This window comes from Oncorhynchus clarkii, chromosome 6, assembly GCF_045791955.1.
Source record: "Oncorhynchus clarkii lewisi isolate Uvic-CL-2024 chromosome 6, UVic_Ocla_1.0, whole genome shotgun sequence".
NCBI lineage: Eukaryota > Metazoa > Chordata > Actinopteri > Salmoniformes > Salmonidae > Oncorhynchus > Oncorhynchus clarkii.
Genome location: NC_092152.1, coordinates 66,175,214 through 66,197,573, shown reverse-complemented (window position 1 = coordinate 66,197,573; position 22,360 = coordinate 66,175,214). Strand labels below are relative to the sequence as shown.

Sequence of the window (22,360 nt, the reverse complement as noted above, 5' to 3'; positions counted from 1 at the left end):
GTGCTGAAAAGTTGTCCTGACTGTGTATCTCTCGTTTGTGGTCGATGCTCAGAGACCGTGGTACATCGTCTTGTGGAGGGGCGCTTAGCTCAGTGTCCACTCCTATGGTACAACTGGAGCATATTTGAACAAGCTGGCATTCTCAAAAGAGATAATGCTATTAAATGTTAATGATCTACTACACTCTGTAGTATTTCCTGTTGTAAGGCAAGCAGGAAGGCCTGCGATGGAATAAGTGGTGTACGTGTGTGAAGGGCTGTGGAATTAACACATTCTAGAGGATCTACTGTGCCGGGTAGCTGAGAGGAATAAAATGTACACATCACTGCATCTCTCTCTCTGTGTCTTGTCTATCTGTCTCTCTCTCTCTGTGTGTGTTTCTGTCACTTCCTCTATCTGTATATTTAGAGTCAGAGCAGGGCTTGGAGAGTGAGGGAGGCTGATGGAGGAGGGGGTGGGGTGGTTCTTCTCGAATGTGGTCTGTGCTCTAACGTGTTGTGACTCACAACGGCCACCTCCATCCCCCACCCGTTCTGCATCACGTCATTCACAAAAATGCTTGTATTGCTACTTTATGTGTGTGCATGTGTGTGAGAGGTGGGATTTTGGTTTGATAAGGATATGATACCCACCGGTCCATGAAGAGGACTCGATGCGAAAATGTAAAATGTCAGCAGCCCGTAGTAACAAGGACACAAATTCCAATGAAGCGATTAAGATGAACGAGACTACCTGAACCAACGCAATGAGCCCACAAAATACATCTCTTTTTATAATCAGACTTGTCGCAATCATCAAAGCGTTGCAACAAGAAGAAAATATTTATTTTTGGTCATTCAATGAACATGTCAGAAAAGCCAGGTCCAGTCTTTCAAACACTCTCCTTCTCTCCAGGTTTTCCCAGCTGAAGAGCCTGAACCTTTCACATAACCGCCTGGGAGTGTTTCCAGAGTCTGTCTGTGAGATCCTCACCCTGACAGAGCTCAACCTCTCCTGTAACGGCATGAACACTGTCCCTGCACAGATAGGCAACCTCCAGAGGTAAGACAGTCACACATATAACCCTATATCAGTCCGCCAAAAATCTACAGTTGAAGTCGGAAGTTTACATACACTTAGGTTGGAGTCATTAAAACTCGTTTTTCAACCAGTCCGCAAATTTCTTGTTGCCAAAACTATAGTTTGTTAAGTTGGTTAGGACATCTACTTTGTGCATAACACAAGTAATTTTTCCAACAATTGTTTACAGACAGATTATTTCACTTATAATTCACTATCACAATTCCAGTGTGTCAGAAGTTTACACACACTAAATTGACTGTGCCTTTAAACAGCTTGGAAAATTCCAGAAAATTATGTTATGACTTTAGAAGCTTCTGATAGGCTAATTGACATAATGTGAGTCAATTGGAGGTGACCTGTGGATGTATTCCTAGGCCTACCTTCAAACTCAGTGCCTATTTGCTTGACATCATGGGAAAATCAAAAGAAATCAGACATCAGAATAGACCTCAGGGAAAAAAAACACCTCCACAAGTCAGGTTCATCCTTGGGAGCAATTTCCAAACGCCTGACGGTACCACGTTCATCTGCCCAAACAATAGTACACAAGTATAAACACCATGGGACCACTCAGCTGTCATACCGCTCAGGAAGGAGACGCGTTCTGTCTCCTAGAGATGAAAGTACTTTGATACGAGTGTAAATCAATCCCAGAACAACAGCAAAGGGCCTTGTGAAGATGCTGGAGGAAACGGGTACAAAGGTATCTATATCCACAGTAAAACGAGTCCTATATCGACACAACCTGAAAGGTCGCTCAGCAAGGAAGAAGCCACTGCTCCAAATCCGCCATAAAAAGCCAGACTATGGTTTGCAACTGCACATGGGGAGAAAGATTGTACTTTTTAGAGAAATGTTCTCTGGTCTGATGAAACAAAAATAGAACTGTTTGGCCATAATGACCCTCGTTATGTTTGCAGGAGGGACTGGTGCACTTCACTATGTTGATATATTGAAGCAACATCTCAAGACTTCAGTCAGGAAGTTAAAAGCTTGGTCGCAAATGGGTCTTCCAAATGGGCAATGACCCCAAGCATACTAACAAAGTTGTGGCAAAATAGCTTAAGGACAACAAAGTCAAGGTATTGTTGTGGCCTTCACAAACCCTGACCTCAATCCTATAGAAAATTTGTGGGTAGAACTGAAAAAGTGTGTGCGAGCAAGGAGGCCTACAAACCTGATTCAGTTACACCAGCTCTGTCAGGAAGAATAGGCCAAAATTCACCCAACTTATTGTGGGAAGCTCTTGTGGAAGGCTACCTGTAACGTTTGACCCAAGTTAAACAATTTAATGGCAATGCTACCAAATACGAATTGAGTGTATGTAAACATCTGACCCACTGGGAATGTGATGAAATAAATAAACGCTGAAATAAATAATTCTCTCTACTATTATTCTGACATTTCATATTCTTAAAATAAAGTGGTGATCCTAACTGACCTAATACAGGGAATTTTTACTAGGATTAAATGTCAGGAATTGTTTAAATGTATTTGTCTAAGGTGTATGTAAACTTCTGACTTAACACATATCGTATCTTCTATTCAGTTTGGTATAGAGTACATTCTAACATTCCCACTCTAGCTGTGTTAGGTAGGGTGTAATTCCATGGTGGTCAATATGAGTATGAGTATCAGTTCCTCTATGTACTGGATGTTGGGTTGGACATTTTGTGCTGTTAGGTGCAGTACACTCCACTCGCCCCGCTGCTCGCCTCTCCACATTAGCCCCTTTCTGGCCACATGAGCCCACATGCTCCTCATAGCAATGAATCATTATTGAGCATGTTATAGCTGTGTGTGTGTGTGTGTGTTTTGAATTTATTGAACCAATGCATTAAGTTCAGCTGTTTGTTGTTATGCAATGAGATTAAATAAAGATTTAAAATCAGGCCAGTTTTCATGCTCTCAGCTCACTTACTGCAGCATGATTTTCAAATATACAAACACTGACGTTTTCACCTCTTATGGAATGCCAAACAGTTGTGTATCCTCAGAAAACAGAGATGAAAGAAATGTATATGTCTGTTTCTGTCCCCCAGTCTGCAGACCCTGTCTCTGGATGGCAATCAGTTGAACTTCCTTCCCGAAGAGCTTGGCGGCCTAGCTCAGCTCAGCAGCCTGGGGCTTTCCTTCAACAACTTCCCCCACATCCCTGGTGTGCTGGATAGGCTGAGTGGCATGGACAGGCTAGCCATGGCTGGGAACAGGGTGGAGACCCTGGAGCTGGGGATCCTTGCCAGAATGAGCCACCTCAAGAACATCGACCTGCGGTGAGGAACTAGACCAGTCTGTACACTGTCGTCGTACGGGGCCCCCGTCTTTCTTTCTATTCCTATTTCTCGCTCACTGTCTCTCTTTCTCACTCTCTCCCTCAGTATACACTCTACTCACCAGTCACAGCATGCATAATGCAGGATCAGTACACAATGGTAACAAGAGCTCCCCTGTTAGTAAATCTCAGAGTTGGCAGCAGCAGTTCAATGTCCGTTCCCCCCCCCCCCCCCCAAATTCCCCACACCCCGATGCCTGACCCAGCCTCACCTAGCCATTTTCATATAAAATGCCTTCTCATCTCTCTATCCAGCTCTCATGCAGCCATTGATAGTGAGGTTGATCCCCTAAAAACCTGCAGTGTCACCCCCTTGATTCCCTGTCACTGTTTTAAAGTTTAGTCGTTATTCATCTCTCTCTTCCCATCTTTCTACCTCTCTCGCTTCCTCCCATCTTTCTACCTCTCTCGCTTCCTTCCTCTCTCACTCCCTCCCTGCCTCTCTCTTGCGCCCTCTCTCTTTCTCTGCCTCACCTTGAGAATTAGTTATTGGGTGGAGGGATGGGCTAGATTTATGGGGGCTGGGTGCCTGCAGGATTAGGAGGCCAATTGGGTTCATAAAAGGGAGAGGAGAGGTACTGCAGAGTGAGATCAGATAAGGGAGACACACAGGGCCAGTCTGGAACTCATCAGCCAGGCAAAGAGGATGGACTACTGCTCTACTCCTCTCCTCACCTGAACTGGCCTCTGGTTTGGAGGAGGAGCACCAATACCTTTTTTCTAGTTGCTGACTATATTCTGTTTTGTCTGTCTGCGGTCAGCATTCTAACCCAGTGTTCTGTTTGTCTGAAGCCAGTGCTTTAACATCATGTTGTGGCTAATATCTCAATTCTATGTGTATGAGACCTGTGTGTTAATTAAGCAATAAGGTTCGAGGGGGTATATATGGCCAATATACCACGGCTAAGGGCTGTTCTTAGGCACGACTCATTGGATACAGACCTTAGCCGTGGTATATTGGCCATATACCACACATCCCGAGGTGCCTTATTGCTATTATAAACTGGTTACGATCATAGTTAAAGCAGTAAAAATACATGTTTTGTCATACCTGTGGTATACCACCGCTGTCAACCAATCAGCATTCAGGGCTCGAACCACCCAGTTTATAATGCTGTTTATACCATGGTATTGTTGAATACTCATTTCTGATTGGCTTGAAGGGCATTCTAAAGTGTGCATTATTTCCCTATAACGCACAGTATATCAGCAGGGTAGAATTAAATGGCTATAGTTCATACATGTTCTATGTTTGAGCTGCTTTTGAAAGCAAAGTCAAATTGAGAACATTATTGACATTGTTAAATTAACACTTCTAGTGGTAAATGTGTTAAATTACAGTATTATTGTGGTATAAAAGGGCTAATAAACTCGGGGCTCTGTGTTCTCTGGAAAATACAACTCCTTGGAAGGTCGGTTCCACTCCGCTAGCGCGTCGTGTTGGAACACACCTTCCACATCGTGAATGCATAGCCCCTTGTTGATTTTCCCTTACGTACTGTATGAGGCCCTGGGTGTTAATGCTGTGTACCGTATGAGGCCCTGGGTGTTAATGCTGTGTACCGTATGAGGCCCTGGGTGTTAATGCTGTGTACCGTATGAGGCCCTGGGTGTTAATGCTGTGTACCGTATGAGGCCCTGGGTGTTAATGCTGTGTACTGAATGAGACCTGGGTGTTAATGCTGTGTACTGTATGAGGCCCTGGGTGTTAATGCTGTGTACTGTATGAGGCCTGGGTGTTAATGCTGTGTACTGTATGAGGCCTGGGTGTTAATGCTGTGTACTGTATGAGACCTGGGTGTTAATGCTGTGTACCGTATGAGGCCCTGGGTGTTAATGCTGTGTACTGTATGAGGCCTGGGTGTTAATGCTGTGTACTGTATGCAGGCTGAACGGTCTGCGCTGGGTGAAGAGTGAGGCCCTGGAGGCAGTGAAGCAGGTGACCCAGCTAGACCTGAGGGACAACCACTTGGCCACCCTGGACCTGAGCTCCATCTGCAGCCTGGAAATCCTGCACTGTCAGAGAAACCAGCTGAGGGCGCTAACGCTGAGTGGCTTCACCCTGCGCACGCTCCACGCTAGCAGCAACCGTGAGTGGAGCACCTCCCTCCCTGGTCCTGTCTCTCCAGGCCCTCTACCACTGTTACATAATGCATATAGCCATCACTAGCTTGGCTGCTGATCACTGCTTTTCCTCTACTCACAGGCCTGACCACAGTCAACATCTACCCAGTACCCAACCAGCTGACACAGATGGACTTATCACGGTGAGTGCTGTCTGGCCAGGGCCAATCAGTAAGGAAGAGGTGTTAATAATGTTATTAATCCATCAACATTCTTCTTGTCATGAACTTGGTATATTGGTACCTTTTTTCATATACGGTGCTTTCGGGAAGTTTCCAGACCCTTTTTCACTTTTCCACATTTTGTTACATTACAGCCTTATTCTAAAATTGATTAAATAAAAAAAAATCTTCATCAATCTACATACAATACCCCATAATGACAAAGCAAAAGCAGGTTTTTAGAAACTCTGGTGCACCCTGTTTCCATTGATCATCCTTGAGATGTTTCTACAACTTGATTGGAGTCCACCTGTGGTAAATTCAATTTATTGGACATGATTTGGAAAGACACACCTGTCTATATAAGGTCCCACAGTTGACAGTGCATGTTATAGCAAAAACTAAGCTGTGAGGTCGAAAGAATTGTAGATAGAGCTCCGAGACAGGATTGTGTCGAGGGGGAAGGGTACCAAAACATTACTACCGCATTGAATGTCCCCAAGAACACGGTGGCCTCCATCATTCTTAAATGGAAGAAGTTTGGAACCACCAAGACTCCCCATAGAGCTGGCTGCCCGGCCAATCTGAGCAATCTGGGGAGAAGGGCCTTGGTAAGGGAGGTGACCAATAACCCAATGGTCACTCTGAAAGTGCTCCGGAGTTCCTCTGTGGAGATGAGAGAACCTTCCAGAAGGACAACCATCCCTGCAGCACTCCACCCATCAGGCCTTTATGGTAGAGTGGCCAGATGAAAGCCACTCCTTAGTAAAAGGCACATGACAGCCAGCTTGGAGTTTGCCAAAAGGAACCTAAAGGACTCTGACCATTAAAAACAAGATTCTCTTGTCTGATGAAACCAAGATAATAAAAAAAAAATTGGCCTGAATGCCAAGCATCATGTCTGGAGGTAACCCGGCACCATCCCTACGGTGAAGCGTGGTGGTGGCAGCATCATGTCTGGAGGTAACCCGGCACCATCCCTACGGTGAAGCGTGGTGGTGGCAGCATCATGTCTGGAGGTAACCCGGCACCATCCCTACGGTGAAGCGTGGTGGTGGCAGCATCATGTCTGGAGGTAACCCGGCACCATCCCTACGGTGAAGCGTGGTGGTGGCAGCATCATGCTGTGGGGATGTTTTTCAGCGGCAGGGACTTGGACACTAGTCAAGATCGAGGGAAAGATGAACGGAGCAAAGTACAGAGAGATCCTTGATGAAAACCTGCTCCAGAGCAATCTGGACCACAGGCTGGGGTCAAGGTTCACCTTCCAACAGGACAATGACACTAAGCACACAGCCAAGGCAACGCAGGAGTGGCTTCGGATAAGTCTATGAATGTCCTTGAGTGGCCCAGCCAGAGCCCACACTTGAACCTGATCAAACATCTCTGGAGAAACCTGAAAATAGCTGTGCAGCAACGCTCCACACCCAACCTGACAGAGCTTGAGAGGATCTGCAGAGAAGAATAGGAGAAACTCCGCAAATACAGGTGTGCCAAGCTTGTAGCGTCATACCTAAGAAGACTTGAGGCTGTAATTGCTGCCAAAAGTGCTTCAGCAAAGTACTGAGTAAAAGGTCTGAATACGTTTTTTGCTGTCTTTATGGGGTGTTGCGTGCATATTGATGAGGGGGAAAAAAACAATTTAACCAATTTTAGAATAAGGCTGTAACGTAACAAAATGTGGAAAAAGTCAAGGGGTCTGAATACTTTCCAAATGCACTGTATACGTACAGTTGGAGGTAAAAAGGTCTTATATGCCCTCTGACCACTGTGTTGACTGTGACCTCTGTGAAAAGGAACCTGCTGGAGTACCTTCCAGACTGGGTGTGTGACAGTAGAAAGGTGGAGGTGCTGGACGTTACACACAACTTCCTGTCTGAACTACCAGCCAGGTTAGTCTCCCTACGAGGACTAGTTCATCCTTCTCCAACTCCTCACTTCCAACTCATCTAGTTATTCATATAAAGATGTTCTAAACATGCATATTTGTTAAGGTAGATTAAAGGCTGTTACTTTGTCCATCATGTTGTGCTATATGTTTAACCTGTCCACCTCATTATCATCCGGATTTGGCTTTTAAACATTCTGAAATTATTATTAGGATGAGCACCATATTAATCTGATTAACATTGGGCATCATTTAGCCAATGTCCGGCCAGAAATAACTGTCCCTAAAACATCAGCAGATGTGTTGACAGTCAGCTGATGTGAGGATTGAATTGGCTGTGTGAAGCCAACGTACGGCTTGTCGTCTTTCTGTCAGCAGACTGTGATCTCAGTATGACGGTGCTGGAGCACTCCGCTCAAAGCAACCATCATTTAACGTTACCCTTTAACACAACTATATTTGCATTTGAATAGACCAAAGCCGTTGCAAACAAGATAATATTTGTCTTGACGGCGTAGCTGCAGATGAGACCTCTGTTATTCTTTCTGGAGTAAATTGTGCTGTGTTGGTATCTTTAGGCTGCCAAGTTGAAAAAGACGTTGATGGATTTGTTGGCTGTGGAGTTTCTCTACCTCAAGATTTCCCCCAGTTTCAGAAGTGATCAAATTCACAGCAGAAGATGTTCTCTCTCTTTTGCTCTTTCTCTCTTTTTTCATCTCCCTCTCCGCTAGACTACTCAGCAGCCTGAGTCTGAGGAAGCTGCTGGCTGGGAACAATAGGCTCCAGAGACTGCCTGACCTACTTGACCACGTCCCCCTGGAAGTACTCGACCTCCAGCACAACAAGCTAGGCGAGCTCCCGGAGAGCCTCTTCTACAAGGCCTTAAAGTGGGTCAATCCCCCTTCCCCTCTCTCTTCACACCACCCTCTCTCCTACCCTTCTCTTTGGTGCTTGTCCTCTCTCTCCCTCTCTCTGCCTCTCTCTCCATTCCTGACAGGTGTTTTGAAGGCTGCAACTGAGGCTCCGTCTCCCCTGGGCCCGAGGACGCTACTACTGCTGCTTTAAACCCCAGAGCAGCAGTGGCCCTGTGCCTGTATTCAACCACAACAACCAATTAAAGGGCAAAACATATTAAAATGAAACACTGCCCTACAGTACATCCTCCTTACATCATGCAGTAGAAATACAGTATAAATATTTGATGGGGTTGATGTATCTAGCTTAAATTGGTTTGCAGTCTGTAAGAGATGTCTTACTTCACGTAGGCATGTGATGGCCCTGGTTAGCTGCTCCAGTAGAGGTGGACTGACTGGGTCCCCTGGGCTGTGTCTGCCAGGCTCTGGAGGGTGTGGCTCTGTGGACCAGTCAGAGTCGGACTGTAACGTGAGCCCCCCCCCCTCCACCAACAGCCTGCCGCTCTACCGTTTCCTGGGCACCCATTAGGCCTGGGCTACTCTACTCTGTCTCCCGTGCTGAGACATCGAGCGCCAGTATGACGGCTGTAAAGTGCCTCATTGGTCAACAAGATTTTGTTTCTCAGTGTTTTAGAAGAGCCACCATTAGAAGATGTATTCTCATTGATTTTCTCCCTGTCATCCTTTATCTGAATCTGTTTTGTTAAAGGAAATTTATGGACAGAGTGTTGGTAACAAGAGCATTTAACTATCCTCTGTCATAACAGCTTTAAGAGGAAGTTCTGTCTAAATCATCTGATGTTGACTTGATATTACACATTTACATCACTTGTATCACTGGCAATTAATTATGGGTTCTTTCCTATTTACATACATCGCTCTCTGCTCCTCCTCCTAGCCTAAAGTACCTGAATGTGTCAGCCAATGCCCTGGAGATAATTCCCCCCAGCAGCCAATCAGAGGAGAGCCTCAGCACTCTCCAAGAACTGTACCTGACGGGGAACAAACTGAATGAGAACTGCGCTGCCCTGCTGGTGGGACACCAGAACCTCAGAGTCCTGCACATGGCCTACAACCAGCTGCTCTCTTTCCCTGCCAGGTAACCAACTCCAAACCCAGGTATACTGCCTTCATACAGTACCTATCAAGAATGGAAATGCCTTCAATCAGTGGACATATTCTACACAGGGAGTTAACCACTGCTTTAGAGATTGCGTCTCTAGACATAAAATGTTTTCTATTGCTCCTAATATACTGTAGCTATTCTCTAGATCTGATATGAGCTATTGTTCTGTGGTGGAGACGTCTCTATACTGCTCTGTGTGTGCAGTAAACTGAGTAAACTGGAGCTGCTAGAGGAGCTGAATCTGAGTGGGAACAAGCTGAAGACCATCCCCTCCACTGTTTCCAGCTGTAAGAGGCTACACACCCTCATAGCACACTCCAACCACATCAGTGTGTTCCCCGAGATCCTCAACCTGCCAGAGATCAAGGTCAGTTTCACTCATATCTGTTTATATTAGGGCTGTCCCCGACTAAAAAAAAATATTGGTTGACCGAGAGTCGTCCTGTTCTTTCAACCAATCGATTGGTTGAAATATTGAAAAAATATATATATTTTTCCATATATAGACAGACACACCCTAATAAAATCAACTACATTTGCACTGAGCTTGTATGTTGCTTTAAGCCCACTGTTTGATTAAATAATTAAGACACACAAATGACTCAAGAAAGATCCCGATGGTCACACTGTGTCAAAAAGAAATGACAGCGAGATCCTGTGCAGCAAAAAGGCACCACAGCACAGCAAGTGTTTATTGTCCATGCTGTCCATGCTGTCCATGCTGCCCATGCTGCCCATGCTGTCCATGCTGAAGCTGCAACATAATTACAGCCATTACCTGTTTCTGACTGAAAAGTTCTGTTACCGAGATTTCTAATTTGTTTAGGAAAAACATTCCCTATTCCTTCAACCCTTCTCTCTTTACGTGAAACATGCATTCATCACATGTGACCAATAGGGCCTGACCGATAGCCTATCATAATCACATCAATAAATTGGTTATTACTGGTTGTGTGCCAAACAGTTGCTGTTTAAATTACAGTATTTGCTGTGTGATCACATATGCTGTGTGATGGCATGAACGAATTGATGATGGATTTATTGGTACAGTAGCCTATATATTGAAATATAGGCTACCTAAGTTACGGTATTAAGACTAACCAGGACTCTTAGGCCTACAGCTCGATGGTGGATATACAAGGCTACTATACCAAGCCTACTAAAGACAACGACATTACTTGTTTTTATAATGATAATCATAATGATAATTATAACAATAAGAAGGAAAGCAAGGAGGGTATAGGAGCGAGAGCTAGGTGCATATTGTGTGTGACAAACAGGTGCTGTTAGATTACAATATAATTGTTCTGCCTGTTTGGAACAACGTAAACAACACTAAATACATTAAGTAATACCGGTCTGTACTAACCCCACAAAATTGTAAAGCCTAAATTACAGCATAGCAAAGATTGAAAACAGACGAATCTGTGAAATTGCTTTATCATACATTTTGCTGTTGCATGAGGCTTGGTGTTCACAGAATCAGTAGGCTGTTAAACAAACACTCAAACACGCAACACGCGCAGGATCTGTCTTATTTCTGTAGATATACACTACCGTTCAAAAGTTTGGGGTCACTTAGAAATTGTCCTTGCTTTTGAAAGAAAACCAACTTTTTTGTCAATTTAAAATAACATCAAATTGATCAGAAATACAGTGTAGACATTTGTTAATGTTGTAAATGTCTATTGTAGCTGGAATATCTACATAGGCGTACAGAGGCCCATTATCAGCAACCATCACTCCTGTGTTCCAATGGCACGTTGTGTTAGCTAATCCAAGTTTATCATTTTAAAAGGCTAATTGATCATTAGAAAACCATTTTGCAATTGTTAGCACAGCTGATTAAAGAAGCAATACAACTGGCCTTCTTTAGACTAGATGAGAAACAAAGAACTTTCTTCTGAAACACGTCAGTCTATTTTTGTTCTGAGAAATGAAGGCTATTCCATGCAAAAAATAGCCAAGGAACTGAAGACCTGTGTACTACTCCCTTCACAGAACAGCACAAACTGGCTCTAACCAGAATAGAAAGAGGAGTGGGAGGCCCCGGTGCACAACTGAGAAAGAGGACAAGTGAATTAGTGTCTAGTTTGAGAAACAGACGCCTCACAAGTCCTCAACTGGCAGCTTCATTAAATAGTACCTGCAAAACACCAGTCTCAACGTCAACAGTGAAGAGGCGACTCCGGGATGCTGGCCTTCTAGGCAGAGTTCCTCTGTCCAGTGTCTGTGTTCTTTTGCCCATCTTAATCTTTTATTTTTATTGGCCAGTCTGAGATATGGCTTTTCTTTGCAACTCTGCCTAGAAGGCCAGCATCCCAGAGTCGACAAAAAAGTAGCTTTTCTTTAAAAAACAAGGACATTTCTAAGTGATCCCAAACTTTTGAACGGTAGTGTATATGGATGATTTGTAAAGAGATTTGACAGGTAAGATGTGGTTTCCTTTCTCCTCAAATAGTTTTTTGACAATTAGGCTTAAGCAAGGGCTGTTTCCTCATCTCTGCTTCTGCTGGCTCCGCCACATTGTTTTCAATCCCAATATGCTGGTTAACTTTGCTATTATGCACATAGCAACATAGGGAAAGGTGTCAATTCTATGGCGCACTGAAGGTTATGTTTCAGAACCGCGGACAGCGACCATATCCAATGCGGGATAAAGCGCATTTGTTATTAAATAATATTCGATTTATTAGTGTTGTACCGTTATTTTTACATACTATAACCATATACAATTTCAGTATCACATGTCTTAGAGTGATGGACTGTACCATCCCCGTGGCCTCCGCAATGGATTAGTCCACTGAGACAGGTGTCTTGTGCACTGTTCGACTAAAGAAATCTCGGTCAACCAACAATCGACCAGTCGACTAAACGGCGTCAGTCCTAGTTTGTGTTTTGTTTATGCATATGTCTTTTAGATGTGTATGTCTTTATTACAATGTTATACCGTGTAACAGTGTGTTATCTTCTCCCTCCACTGTGTGTGTGTGTGTGTGTGTGTGTGTGTGTAGCTGGTGGACTTGAGCTGTAATGAGCTGACTGAGATCCTACTGCCAGACTCTCTAACGGCCACCCTGCACGAACTGGACCTGACTGGCAACAGCAGCCTCTTGCTGGAGCACAAAACACTCAACCTGTTCAGGTGACACACAGAGACCACAGTGTCACATTGCACAATATAGTATCAGGCCGCTGGTGTACTTAGATAAGATATGTGATAAATAATATTACCTGTGCTACGGTGTGAATTATGGTTCTGTTCAGTGCGTAATGAGGTAATGCCCCCCATCTCTTTGTGTGTCTCTCCTCAGTCATATCACCACCCTGAAGCTGGACCAGAAGCCAGCCATGACGGCCGGGGACTCCCTGGGCTCCTCCACCCTGTGGAACCATGGCTACTCTGAGATGAGTGGACAGAGGAACAAGTGAGCAGAAGGGAGGGAGGGAGGAGGGCTGAGGGAGAGAATTACATTATGAGACAGTGAGTGAGCATGTATGCGAGAGAGCATCATAAAGTGTATTTTGCCTGAGTGAAGCTCTAATTCATGACAATCTGATGAGAGGGTATAAATGGGATTATGAGATCACGTGTGGTTTTAGAGCGTCTTTAAGAAGCATTTCCTTTTTCAGGGAATCGCTGTGAGCAGCACTACATTAAATGGTCTGAGAAGAGGATGTGCTTCTCATAGTCCATATCAGCCCGTTTCTTTTCTGCTCTGCCTCTTGGCTGGGATCCTATTTTAAACCCTACCCAGGGCTATCATATGCATGTATGGAGGAGTTACTTAGTTATCTAACTGTACAGCCCCAGCACATCTTCCACTGCCTGGGTGAACGTCTGTTGGGCCTGGCATCTAGGCCCCTGGGCAGCGGATCTTGTTTAATAGTAGGGAAGGCGGTGAAGCCTAATACTTCCTGTGGATACAATGGGTATAAAGCAGTGTCCGCTGCATCATTGATGGGGGCCCAGTTTGCCTGGCTGCTGCCCTAACAGGGCCTCACAGGGTCATGACCACCACAGTGTCACAGGGGGCCGTGTCTGGTGTCACACTCAGCCCCTGCTGCCTCCGTAGGAAAAGGGCTCTGTCTCACTGTGTTCAAGTATAGATGAGTTATTCCTGTTTGGCTTGAATTTGAGCAAAATTGTATAACGGGATTTACACACAAAAAATGTAAACACATTTTGTTTACACTTTTTGTGTTTATCTTATCTATACATACGGTATTCTCTTCCTTGGGGACAGGTTGTGTGTGTCTGTGCTGGCAGTGGACCGCTTTGGGGATAGTGTTGAGGCGGCCTATGGCGTCTTCGACGGAGACCGCAATGAGGAAGTTCCTCGTCTGCTGCAGTGTACCATGGGAGATGTGCTGTCGGAGGAGCTGCTGCATTCCAATGTAGACAGTGTGTACATGAGTAACACCTTCCTCACCTCACACAGGTATGAGCATCATGCATACACAGACACACACCCATTTTGCTTGCATTTTGCCCCCCCCCCTACACCCAAATGTAGGCAAATTTCAGTATTCTATGAATCAGGGGCGTAACTTTGGTTTTTGAAGTGTGAGGGGGGGGGGGGGGGGGGTGGTGTGTATCATTATTATTAATAATATTTTTTTTTTATCCAGTTGGATAAACACTCCAAACAACCTACCCGACCGCTCCAGGCGTCCGCATGGTCCTAAAGCACACTATTGCCTCGTTTTTAACATTCCAAAGATAAGACTGGGGGGGGGACAAAAATGCAATTTCAGAATGTGGGGGGACATGTCCCCCTCTGTCCCAATGAAAGTTGTGCCCGTGCTATGAATTACTGTTGCCTCTTAGGGAAGACAAGCCTACAATTGTACTATCCCGTGTTCATTTACATTTGATTAACTTAATTCACAACTACATTAGCTAGTAATTAACATATGCAAATAACAACGTAATGAATATTCATAATGGTCTACTTTTAATGTTTATTTAACAAAGAAGCTAGCTAATTGCAGGGCATGTGCTGATAGTTGCATTCTGTGATGTATGTTGTATGATGCAGGAAACTGGGCATGGCTGGTCAGAAGCTGGGTGCATCTGCCCTGCTCTGCTACATCCACCACGAGCCGTCGGAGCTGGGCAGCTACTTCAGCCTGACGGTGGCCAACGTGGGCAGCTGCCAGGCGGTGCTGTGTCGAGACGGCCAGCCCCTGCCCCTTTCCAAGGTCTTCAGCCTGGAGCAGAGCACTGAAGAGATGGACAGGGTCAAACTCAGCAAGGCGATCATCACTGAGGTACTGTGGGGAGTCAGACGTGTGTGAATGCACATCTTTGTGAGGGCCTTTGTGTTCATTAAGATCTACTTGTTAGTTAATGTTTGATGTGATGCCTTGTGCTCAGAGGTATTCAAAATGCAGAGCTGAGTCCCCTCCTGTGTTATTGTGTTGCAGGATAACAAGGTGAGTGGAGTGACATGCTGCTCTCGCCTGTTGGGATGCTCTTATCTGTCTCCCTGGGTGCTGCCCAAGCCCTGTGTGCGCACTGAGCCCCTGTGTTCCCAAGATGACTTCCTGATCCTGGGGAACCGGGCACTGTTTGAGAAGGTGTCCTACCAGGAGGCTGTGTGCACCGTGCAGGCCGTGAGGGACCCCCGCGCAGCTGCCAAGAAGCTCTGCACGCTGGCCCAGAGCTACGGCTGCCGGGACAATGTGGGGGCGGTGGTGGTGTCCCTGCACATCGGGGAGGACAGCTGTACCTGTGAGACCCCTCACGCCAATACTGGTACTGAACCCCGGGGACCCCCTCCAACACCCCTCCCCGTCACTGCTCCCCCAGGGGACCCGGCCACGCCCTCCTCCAGCAGTGGCATCGCTTCAGAGTTCAACAGCGAGACTTCGGCCTCGGAGGTGGGGAGTGAGGCGGGCTCCACGGCCTCTGACGAGCACCCCTCTGGCCCCACGGTCCGACCTGAGAGGCGCTGTAGCCTCCACCCTGCAGCCACGCTCTGTGCCCCTGCGGGACCTGGCTCAGCTGGGGTAGGGGGGCCCCACCAAGTCCTGTTCCAGCGCCAGCCCTCCTGTACCACCTTCTCCAGTAACCAGTCTGACAATGGGCTGGACAGTGATGATGAGGCTCCACTAGAGGGGGTCATCTCCAACGGGAGCAAGCTGGAGGTGGAGGTGGACATCCACTGCTGTGCTTTCCAGATCCGTTCTGGGCCAGCCGCGAGCCCAAAGGACCACAACCTGGACAAGACACGCTCAGACTACCCCAACGGAAAGATGCGTCGTCAGAACAGTGTGGTGGTGTCAGCCACTAATGGCTGCCTGCTGGCCGTGTGTGGCAGGGAGATCTCCGACCTGAAGAAGTCCCCCTCCACCTCCAGCCTCTTTGGGAAGAAGCTCTCCAACGGCTCCGTGGTGGCCCCGGAAGATAGCCACAACCTCATCGAGGTAGCCGTGGAGGCCCCTAAGAAGAAGTCGGGTTACTTCACTGCCCCTGCCCAGCAGGACCCCGAGGACCAGCTGGTAGTGCCTCCCAGTCTAGAGCAGGATGTTAGGGAACAGCTGAGGGGCCAGAGCCCTATGGTCCCTGGACCTCCACATCCTTTCACACCCCCCTCCATCAGAGACCCTGTGTGGGACCACCCCCACCCCCCTGCTCCCATGCTGCCCCAGCGGGACCTCGCCCCCAACCCTATCCCTGGCCTACAGCAGGAAGTCTATGATACTGCCCTCTAGAGGGGGCCAGAGCACAGTGCAACCCTGTGGTAGTCCTGTGACAGTGCCATACCAGGGGGGCAGAGGAGGTCTCTCTGGCACAGGTGGGATATTCCAGTTCAAGTTTCCATTCAGCTCTGTCATGAAGACCAGATGGACATGTGGGGCCTTGACTGTTCACACATGAATGCGTTACGTCACGTTAGACATAGAGAGGTGCTTAGCTAACTGTCTGATGAACCTGGTGGAACTGTCTGAGTATCAGAGCTGAACAGGCACTGAAATCACCACCCATGAAGAGGTTGTGAAAAGAAGGGGGCCACCGGAGGCCAAAATACCCCAGCCTGAACTAGAATACCTCATGCGTTTTAGACTGCAGAACTTGTTTGCAACATTTCCCTTTACTTGGAAGGAAGGTCAAGTAATGAAACCGTAGAAGAATCACTTTGAGTGTGTTATCATTCCATTGCTGGGGGCTGCAGGGGCTCCTAGATCCCAGGGACAAGTCCTGCGACCAAAAGGTGGTAAAGTGCCTACTGTAGATGACTCAGCCCCAGATGTCCCTGCCTCCCTGCCTGTGTGTGTGTATGGAGGGGAGGGGGGTTGGGGTGGGGACATCAGTATTAACCCTGGAGGAGGACATCACTGTGTGACAGCGTCCTCCAGGGGCCACCAATGGTACAGCCACTTCTCTCTATATATATCTCTCTCGATCTCGCTCTCGCTCTCTTGTGCTTGCTCTCGCTCTCGCTATCTGACTGCACAATGGCAGACGACATGGCTGTCAGGACTGGAAACTGGGCTGACTGGCCTTACTCTGTGGTAGGAGGATTCAGACTGTGTATGCTAGAGGCAAGTAGGAACATAACAGCAGATGATAAAAAACTAACAGAATTTTCATTTACTAAAAAAACTAAGATGTGACCCTTTCTATCTACACCATAATCATCTATATGGGAAATACAGTTAGTATCTATATACACATTTAGTCTGAGCAGTGTAGTGCAGAACCACATAGTGGTGTAATCACAAGGCCAGCTTGGCCTAGTCCCAGCATCAGGATGCGTATCCATTTGGAAACCATTGAAGCCTTGCTGGGAGGAATAATACAGAAAATAACGTTCAAAAATAGCATCAAGCTCTCATAAAAAGGCAAACTCAAAATAACATGACAGTGCATTGCTCACCTGTACAGAACCAATATGGGATACTGCTTCAAAACCCTTATTGTAACACTGTATCGGTGACAGTGCATGGTCAGCAAATTTTAACAGAAAAAGTTATATTAATTATGTTTTATGGGCAACATGAGTGGTGACGACAAAGGCAAAACAATCGTTTACAGTGTTCATATCTCAAAGACGCTACAATGCACACTAGATACTGTACAGTAATCATTACATATGATGGGTGAAAAAACATGTTCTTCCCACAGAGTGCCATCATTTAAGGAGTCCAGATACTGTGAGGTGTGTAGCCCCTTTTTTCTTTAGTTTTTCTAGTTTCACGTTTGTTGTACCCAGGAAATTGTGCAAAATCTCTGCAGCGACCAACATATTGAAAGTGTTTTTTAAGGTTTGAGAATCATTCTGTTCCCATCATTCCATTAGCTTCACAGTCAACTGAACAAAATATCCATGAGTAGTGTACTAACATGGTATATTATTTTACATGTATATTTAAAGTATGTATGTTGTGAAATGTATGTGTACTATTTGATACAAAGATAGTTTGCATAATTCCTTTGGAGCCTATAGATATATCTGGTTGATGCTCTTCAATTTAAGTCAGTGACCAGAGAGAGAGAGAGTAAAAATAATGATTTACTCATTGAAATCATTTGATTTCATTCTCATAGATCTAGTGACAGATTCAATAAGGGTTTGTGGGACATCTGGTGGTGATAACTATGAATTGCCTTAGATGTTAGTTATATATCAGTGAATATCACCAGTGTACTCTACGACCACTACCACCTACTGTATAACAGATTCAGAACAAGCACAGTGTGTTTTGGTTGGCAGGACAGAAAAGCTCATTGTTGTCTTGGTGACAATAAGTGCTAGTTTGAGTAAGAGGGGTGGTGTGAAGCTCACATGAGTGGCAACACCAAATCAATTCAACAGGTGTATGCTAGAGGCAAGTAGATGGGGTATTGTGAAGGAACAACGGTTCAAGGGGCATGTAGGACACCTGACCTAATGCTGAGGAGGACGTTATCTTACTCTTCTTTCACATTGTGGAGACAAGCCTTTGTCTGCTCCATATGTTCCATAGCTGTCAGAGGACCTTTGGTTAATACCATCCAACCAATGAGAAACATAATCTGATAAACCCATTTTATGTGGAATTTTAGCAAAAATCTACAATATACAATACTCTAATCTACAAATCAACTCACCGGAGCTAATGATTGCATCCATCTCAAATTTGTGTCCTGGGATAATGCAGATGTGGGTTCAAGTATTGACTATTTTGACACACAAAATAAAAACACAGGTATTCTTATGTATTGGGTCAATGAGACATTACATATCCACCTCACTGGATAATGAAGTGATGACATCACAATGAGCAAAGCACTTTTGTGTCATGGGAAGAGTGAAAAAAAGTATTGCGTGTAAGCCATTCATTTTGCATCAGAATTTGAGTTCAGACTTTATTTGGGGCATTTGCTAATGGTTTTAGTGTTGCTGAGGTATGGAGTGGTCCACAGTATGGCCCTGGCTTTTATCTGTCACAGACATGGTGAAATATGTCAGTTATGGACATTGCTTTGAATAAAGGCATCCGCATAATATGGGTCAGTAGACTGAATATGACATTTCTATAAAGTTGCACTTGTGCTCCGGCGATGTTAGAGGATAAGATACTGCTAATTGACTCATCATTGATTTTACAAAGCTGCAGACCAAAATCTATCCCCCTTCCCCCTTGTGCCAAACTGCCTAACCCATTCTAGAGAGGACAACAGTCTGACTTAGTAAGAGGGGGCTTGTGGTCTGACTAGAGAATGACCAGGATGTGTTCCTAGATGCCACTGTGAAAAGGCTAGTGGCATGGTTCTAGTGTTGTACTTACCATAGCTGCTTAGCTAGCTACAACCCTCTCTATGCTTGTTCATAGCCTTATTGCAGCGCTGCCAGTCCTAATGATGATGGGGACTGTCTTTTTCTGTTGGTTTTATTTCCTTTAGTGGAGCTGGTTTTGCCCTTTGACCTTACGTGGCAAGGTCAGGAGCATAGAACACCTAAAAATCCAATATTTTGCATTCTTTTCTCCAAATTGTAGAGGGAGCAAGGTAAAATTTCAGTCCAGTAGAACAAGGCTTGGGACCAGAGGGGTGGATTCTAAAGGTTTAGTAGAATTGGCAGTATTTTAGATGCTCAAAAACCTCACAGCGGCTTCGAAATGGCTATTTACATTCTTAACGTTATCAACTGGAATGATTGGTGAATTTGCCTTTCTAAAGCCTGCGTGCTTATAATATGAGATGTATTACCTAAGTCTAATTCACTTATTCTGTCCCAACTTCAGACAAAATCTGCTCTTCAAAGGATCGAACACTGTTTAAAGCACTTTGTACATAGGGAGATGAATATATTCAAAGATTGATATTTGAGTATTATGTGAGATATTTATCAAAAATGCACATTAACTCATAGGGCTTGAGTTGTCGTTGTTGTGGCTTCTGTCAGCCAAACGTATCATGTCTTCTCTAAGAGAAAGTATCCAATAGAAGTGCTAATAATTGTGAAGTGTGAGAGAATTAAAAAACTGCTTTTTCTGGTGGATGCAAGTTTGTCTTTTAGCACAAAGATAGGCATTGTTCTTCCTTGTTCAAGTCTTAAGGCTTTTTTGTATTGTGTCATTCTGCTTCCATGAGAGGAACAGCAGCTGGTGTTGAGGGGTAAAAGGTTGGCTCATTCTAGGGATGATAAGTGGCAGAAAGCATTTGAATATTGCTTTGTTTGCTAATGAAAGCCACCTGCTGTGCCTCAGGTGGCAAAACAGGTACATGTCAGCACCACAGGTGTGGGTTTGCCCTCCACCCTGAAAACAAAAATTGCATTTCAGGACAGACTAAAGAAACAGATTTGAGCTTGCACACATTTGATATTTTCATATGGCATTTAAGTTGAGAACATAAGAACAGTATGAAGAGGTGATTGTCTTTGATGTGGTTGGAGGAACAAGAGAATTCAAAGTTCTCATAATCCTTTTAATGAACAGGAAGTTGGACTTCAAATACACTACACAATGTAGATGATAATGAACATGAATTCGATCACATCAAATATGCAAAGTGTCACCTGTACATATTACTAACAGGTTACACACCTGACCTAAAAATAGGAGGATCCTTTTTTCTTAACTATGAAAATGAGTAGTAACTGAACATTCTTGTCTGTGTGTGCGTATGCATGTGTGTGTGAATCACGAAGTGCAGTGTTCTGCCATCGTGTGCGTTTTGACCTTTTGTCAACTCTCTTTCTGCACAGTGATCCATGTAGAAAAGTTGATCAAGAGGCTCCATAATTGGGCCCTAGTTTGCCAAGTGAGGGCCAGCAAAACACTACTAAGCTCTGTGCATCCCAAATGCACCCATGCTACGTGCTCTAGCAGCCGTATGTCAGAACATGCATCTGCAGATCCTTAGCCAAGTATTATTTGCCATTTTATTTAGTCAACTCTCCCTTGTTTGTGTAAAGAACCAAAAAATGGACTCCTGCTAACAAGAGCTAGAAACAATATTGATTGAGAAGGTCATTAACCTAGATAGAGAAATAAATGTGCCTGTACATATGCAAACCGTACGTATTGCTACAGGAAGATGGGGCACAGAGTAACAGATCGAGGTGATATCACAAGGATGGCAAAGTATTCCCTTTAATTATTTAGTAGAGGAGATCAACTACTGTTCATGATCTGAGTGCACCATAATCCTATGTAAATACAGCGGAGTGTGTGTGTGACGGAATGCATCTTTAAGTAGGTTATGGTGTCAATGCTTTTCTGATTCAGTTAATCCAATCTCTGTAAACACATTATAGGTTTTATTTCTCTTCACAGAGGGAGAACATGCTGCCTGCCTGTTTGTCATTGTGGTCCGAGTGAGAAAGTATGCACACGTGCATGCATGTGTTGCTATTATATTTAACAGAATGAATCTCCATTCTGTTGAATGATTATGGTGAACTCTGGAAAGAATCTGATATTGAGGACGTTCCGATATTGAGGACGTTCCAATTGTTTAGCATGTGACCAAAGTAAACATTGTTTGATCTCACCTTTCTTTCTGTACTTTCTTTTCTAGAGATGCTTGAATATTTTCTCTCAATGCCAAGAAGCTGAGGTTTATTTTTGTACATTGTTTCATGCAAATGTATAGGTCCTTCTCCACTACAGAATCTAGAATAAAGGGTTTCTATAGTATATTGTCACAGATTATTGTATTTTTATTTAAGATAATAATTCATGTATTTAATGTCTGAAGCATGCCATATATAAATGCATATAAATATAAAATATATACAGTCCTATGTGATTACTTTGTACATGATGTTAACATTGTTTGTAAGCCAAGACATTGTTTTGAATATCTGGAGCATATCTAATATTTTTGTTTATATTTTAGCATGCAGAAAACTGCTACATAGTTTCAGGATACCTTGTGTTTTATAATTTAGGAAAAGGACTAACCATGAGCACTTTTGCTGTTTGTCTGCCAGAATTGTACTCCTTAAAATTGAGTGGGCGATGGTTTATTATTTCATTTGAGATGCTGCTATGACTAGTTTTGAGCAGAAAAGCTGTATTTTTAATTAACTTTCAGCCAAGTAGCAATAAAAATTTATACTGTGAAAAACCTGGGCCTTGGTGCATTTCTATCGTTTCCCTACCTTCTGCTCCCCTCGGTTGTCTTTCTGATGATAGCGTTGGCCAGACACTGTCCTCAGAAACACCATGGATTTGCTTCTGAGCTGCACTATGGAAACCGATTCAAAACCAAATGGAAGAAAAATTAGATCTTTATTGGATCAATTCAGGTAG

The 22,360-nt window shown here is 44.6% G+C and overlaps 1 protein-coding gene across 1 annotated transcript in view; it reads left to right on the top strand.

The window, feature by feature from the left end:
- The window catches only part of LOC139411459 (PH domain leucine-rich repeat-containing protein phosphatase 2-like), a 52,324-nt gene extending 30,155 nt beyond the window's left edge, over nucleotides 1-22,169 (top strand). Inside the window, exons 7-19 of the mRNA XM_071157861.1 lie at nucleotides 895-1,041; nucleotides 3,105-3,335; nucleotides 5,282-5,484; nucleotides 5,601-5,661; nucleotides 7,476-7,571; nucleotides 8,299-8,454; nucleotides 9,380-9,580; nucleotides 9,812-9,974; nucleotides 12,622-12,752; nucleotides 12,922-13,035; nucleotides 13,855-14,049; nucleotides 14,650-14,881; nucleotides 15,038-22,169. Coding sequence (XP_071013962.1) covers nucleotides 895-1,041; nucleotides 3,105-3,335; nucleotides 5,282-5,484; nucleotides 5,601-5,661; nucleotides 7,476-7,571; nucleotides 8,299-8,454; nucleotides 9,380-9,580; nucleotides 9,812-9,974; nucleotides 12,622-12,752; nucleotides 12,922-13,035; nucleotides 13,855-14,049; nucleotides 14,650-14,881; nucleotides 15,038-16,327 — 3,220 coding nt within the window. The 3' untranslated portion in view covers nucleotides 16,328-22,169. The remainder of the gene's footprint in view (nucleotides 1-894; nucleotides 1,042-3,104; nucleotides 3,336-5,281; nucleotides 5,485-5,600; nucleotides 5,662-7,475; nucleotides 7,572-8,298; nucleotides 8,455-9,379; nucleotides 9,581-9,811; nucleotides 9,975-12,621; nucleotides 12,753-12,921; nucleotides 13,036-13,854; nucleotides 14,050-14,649; nucleotides 14,882-15,037) is intronic.
- The last annotated feature ends 191 nt before the right edge of the window (nucleotides 22,170-22,360 follow it).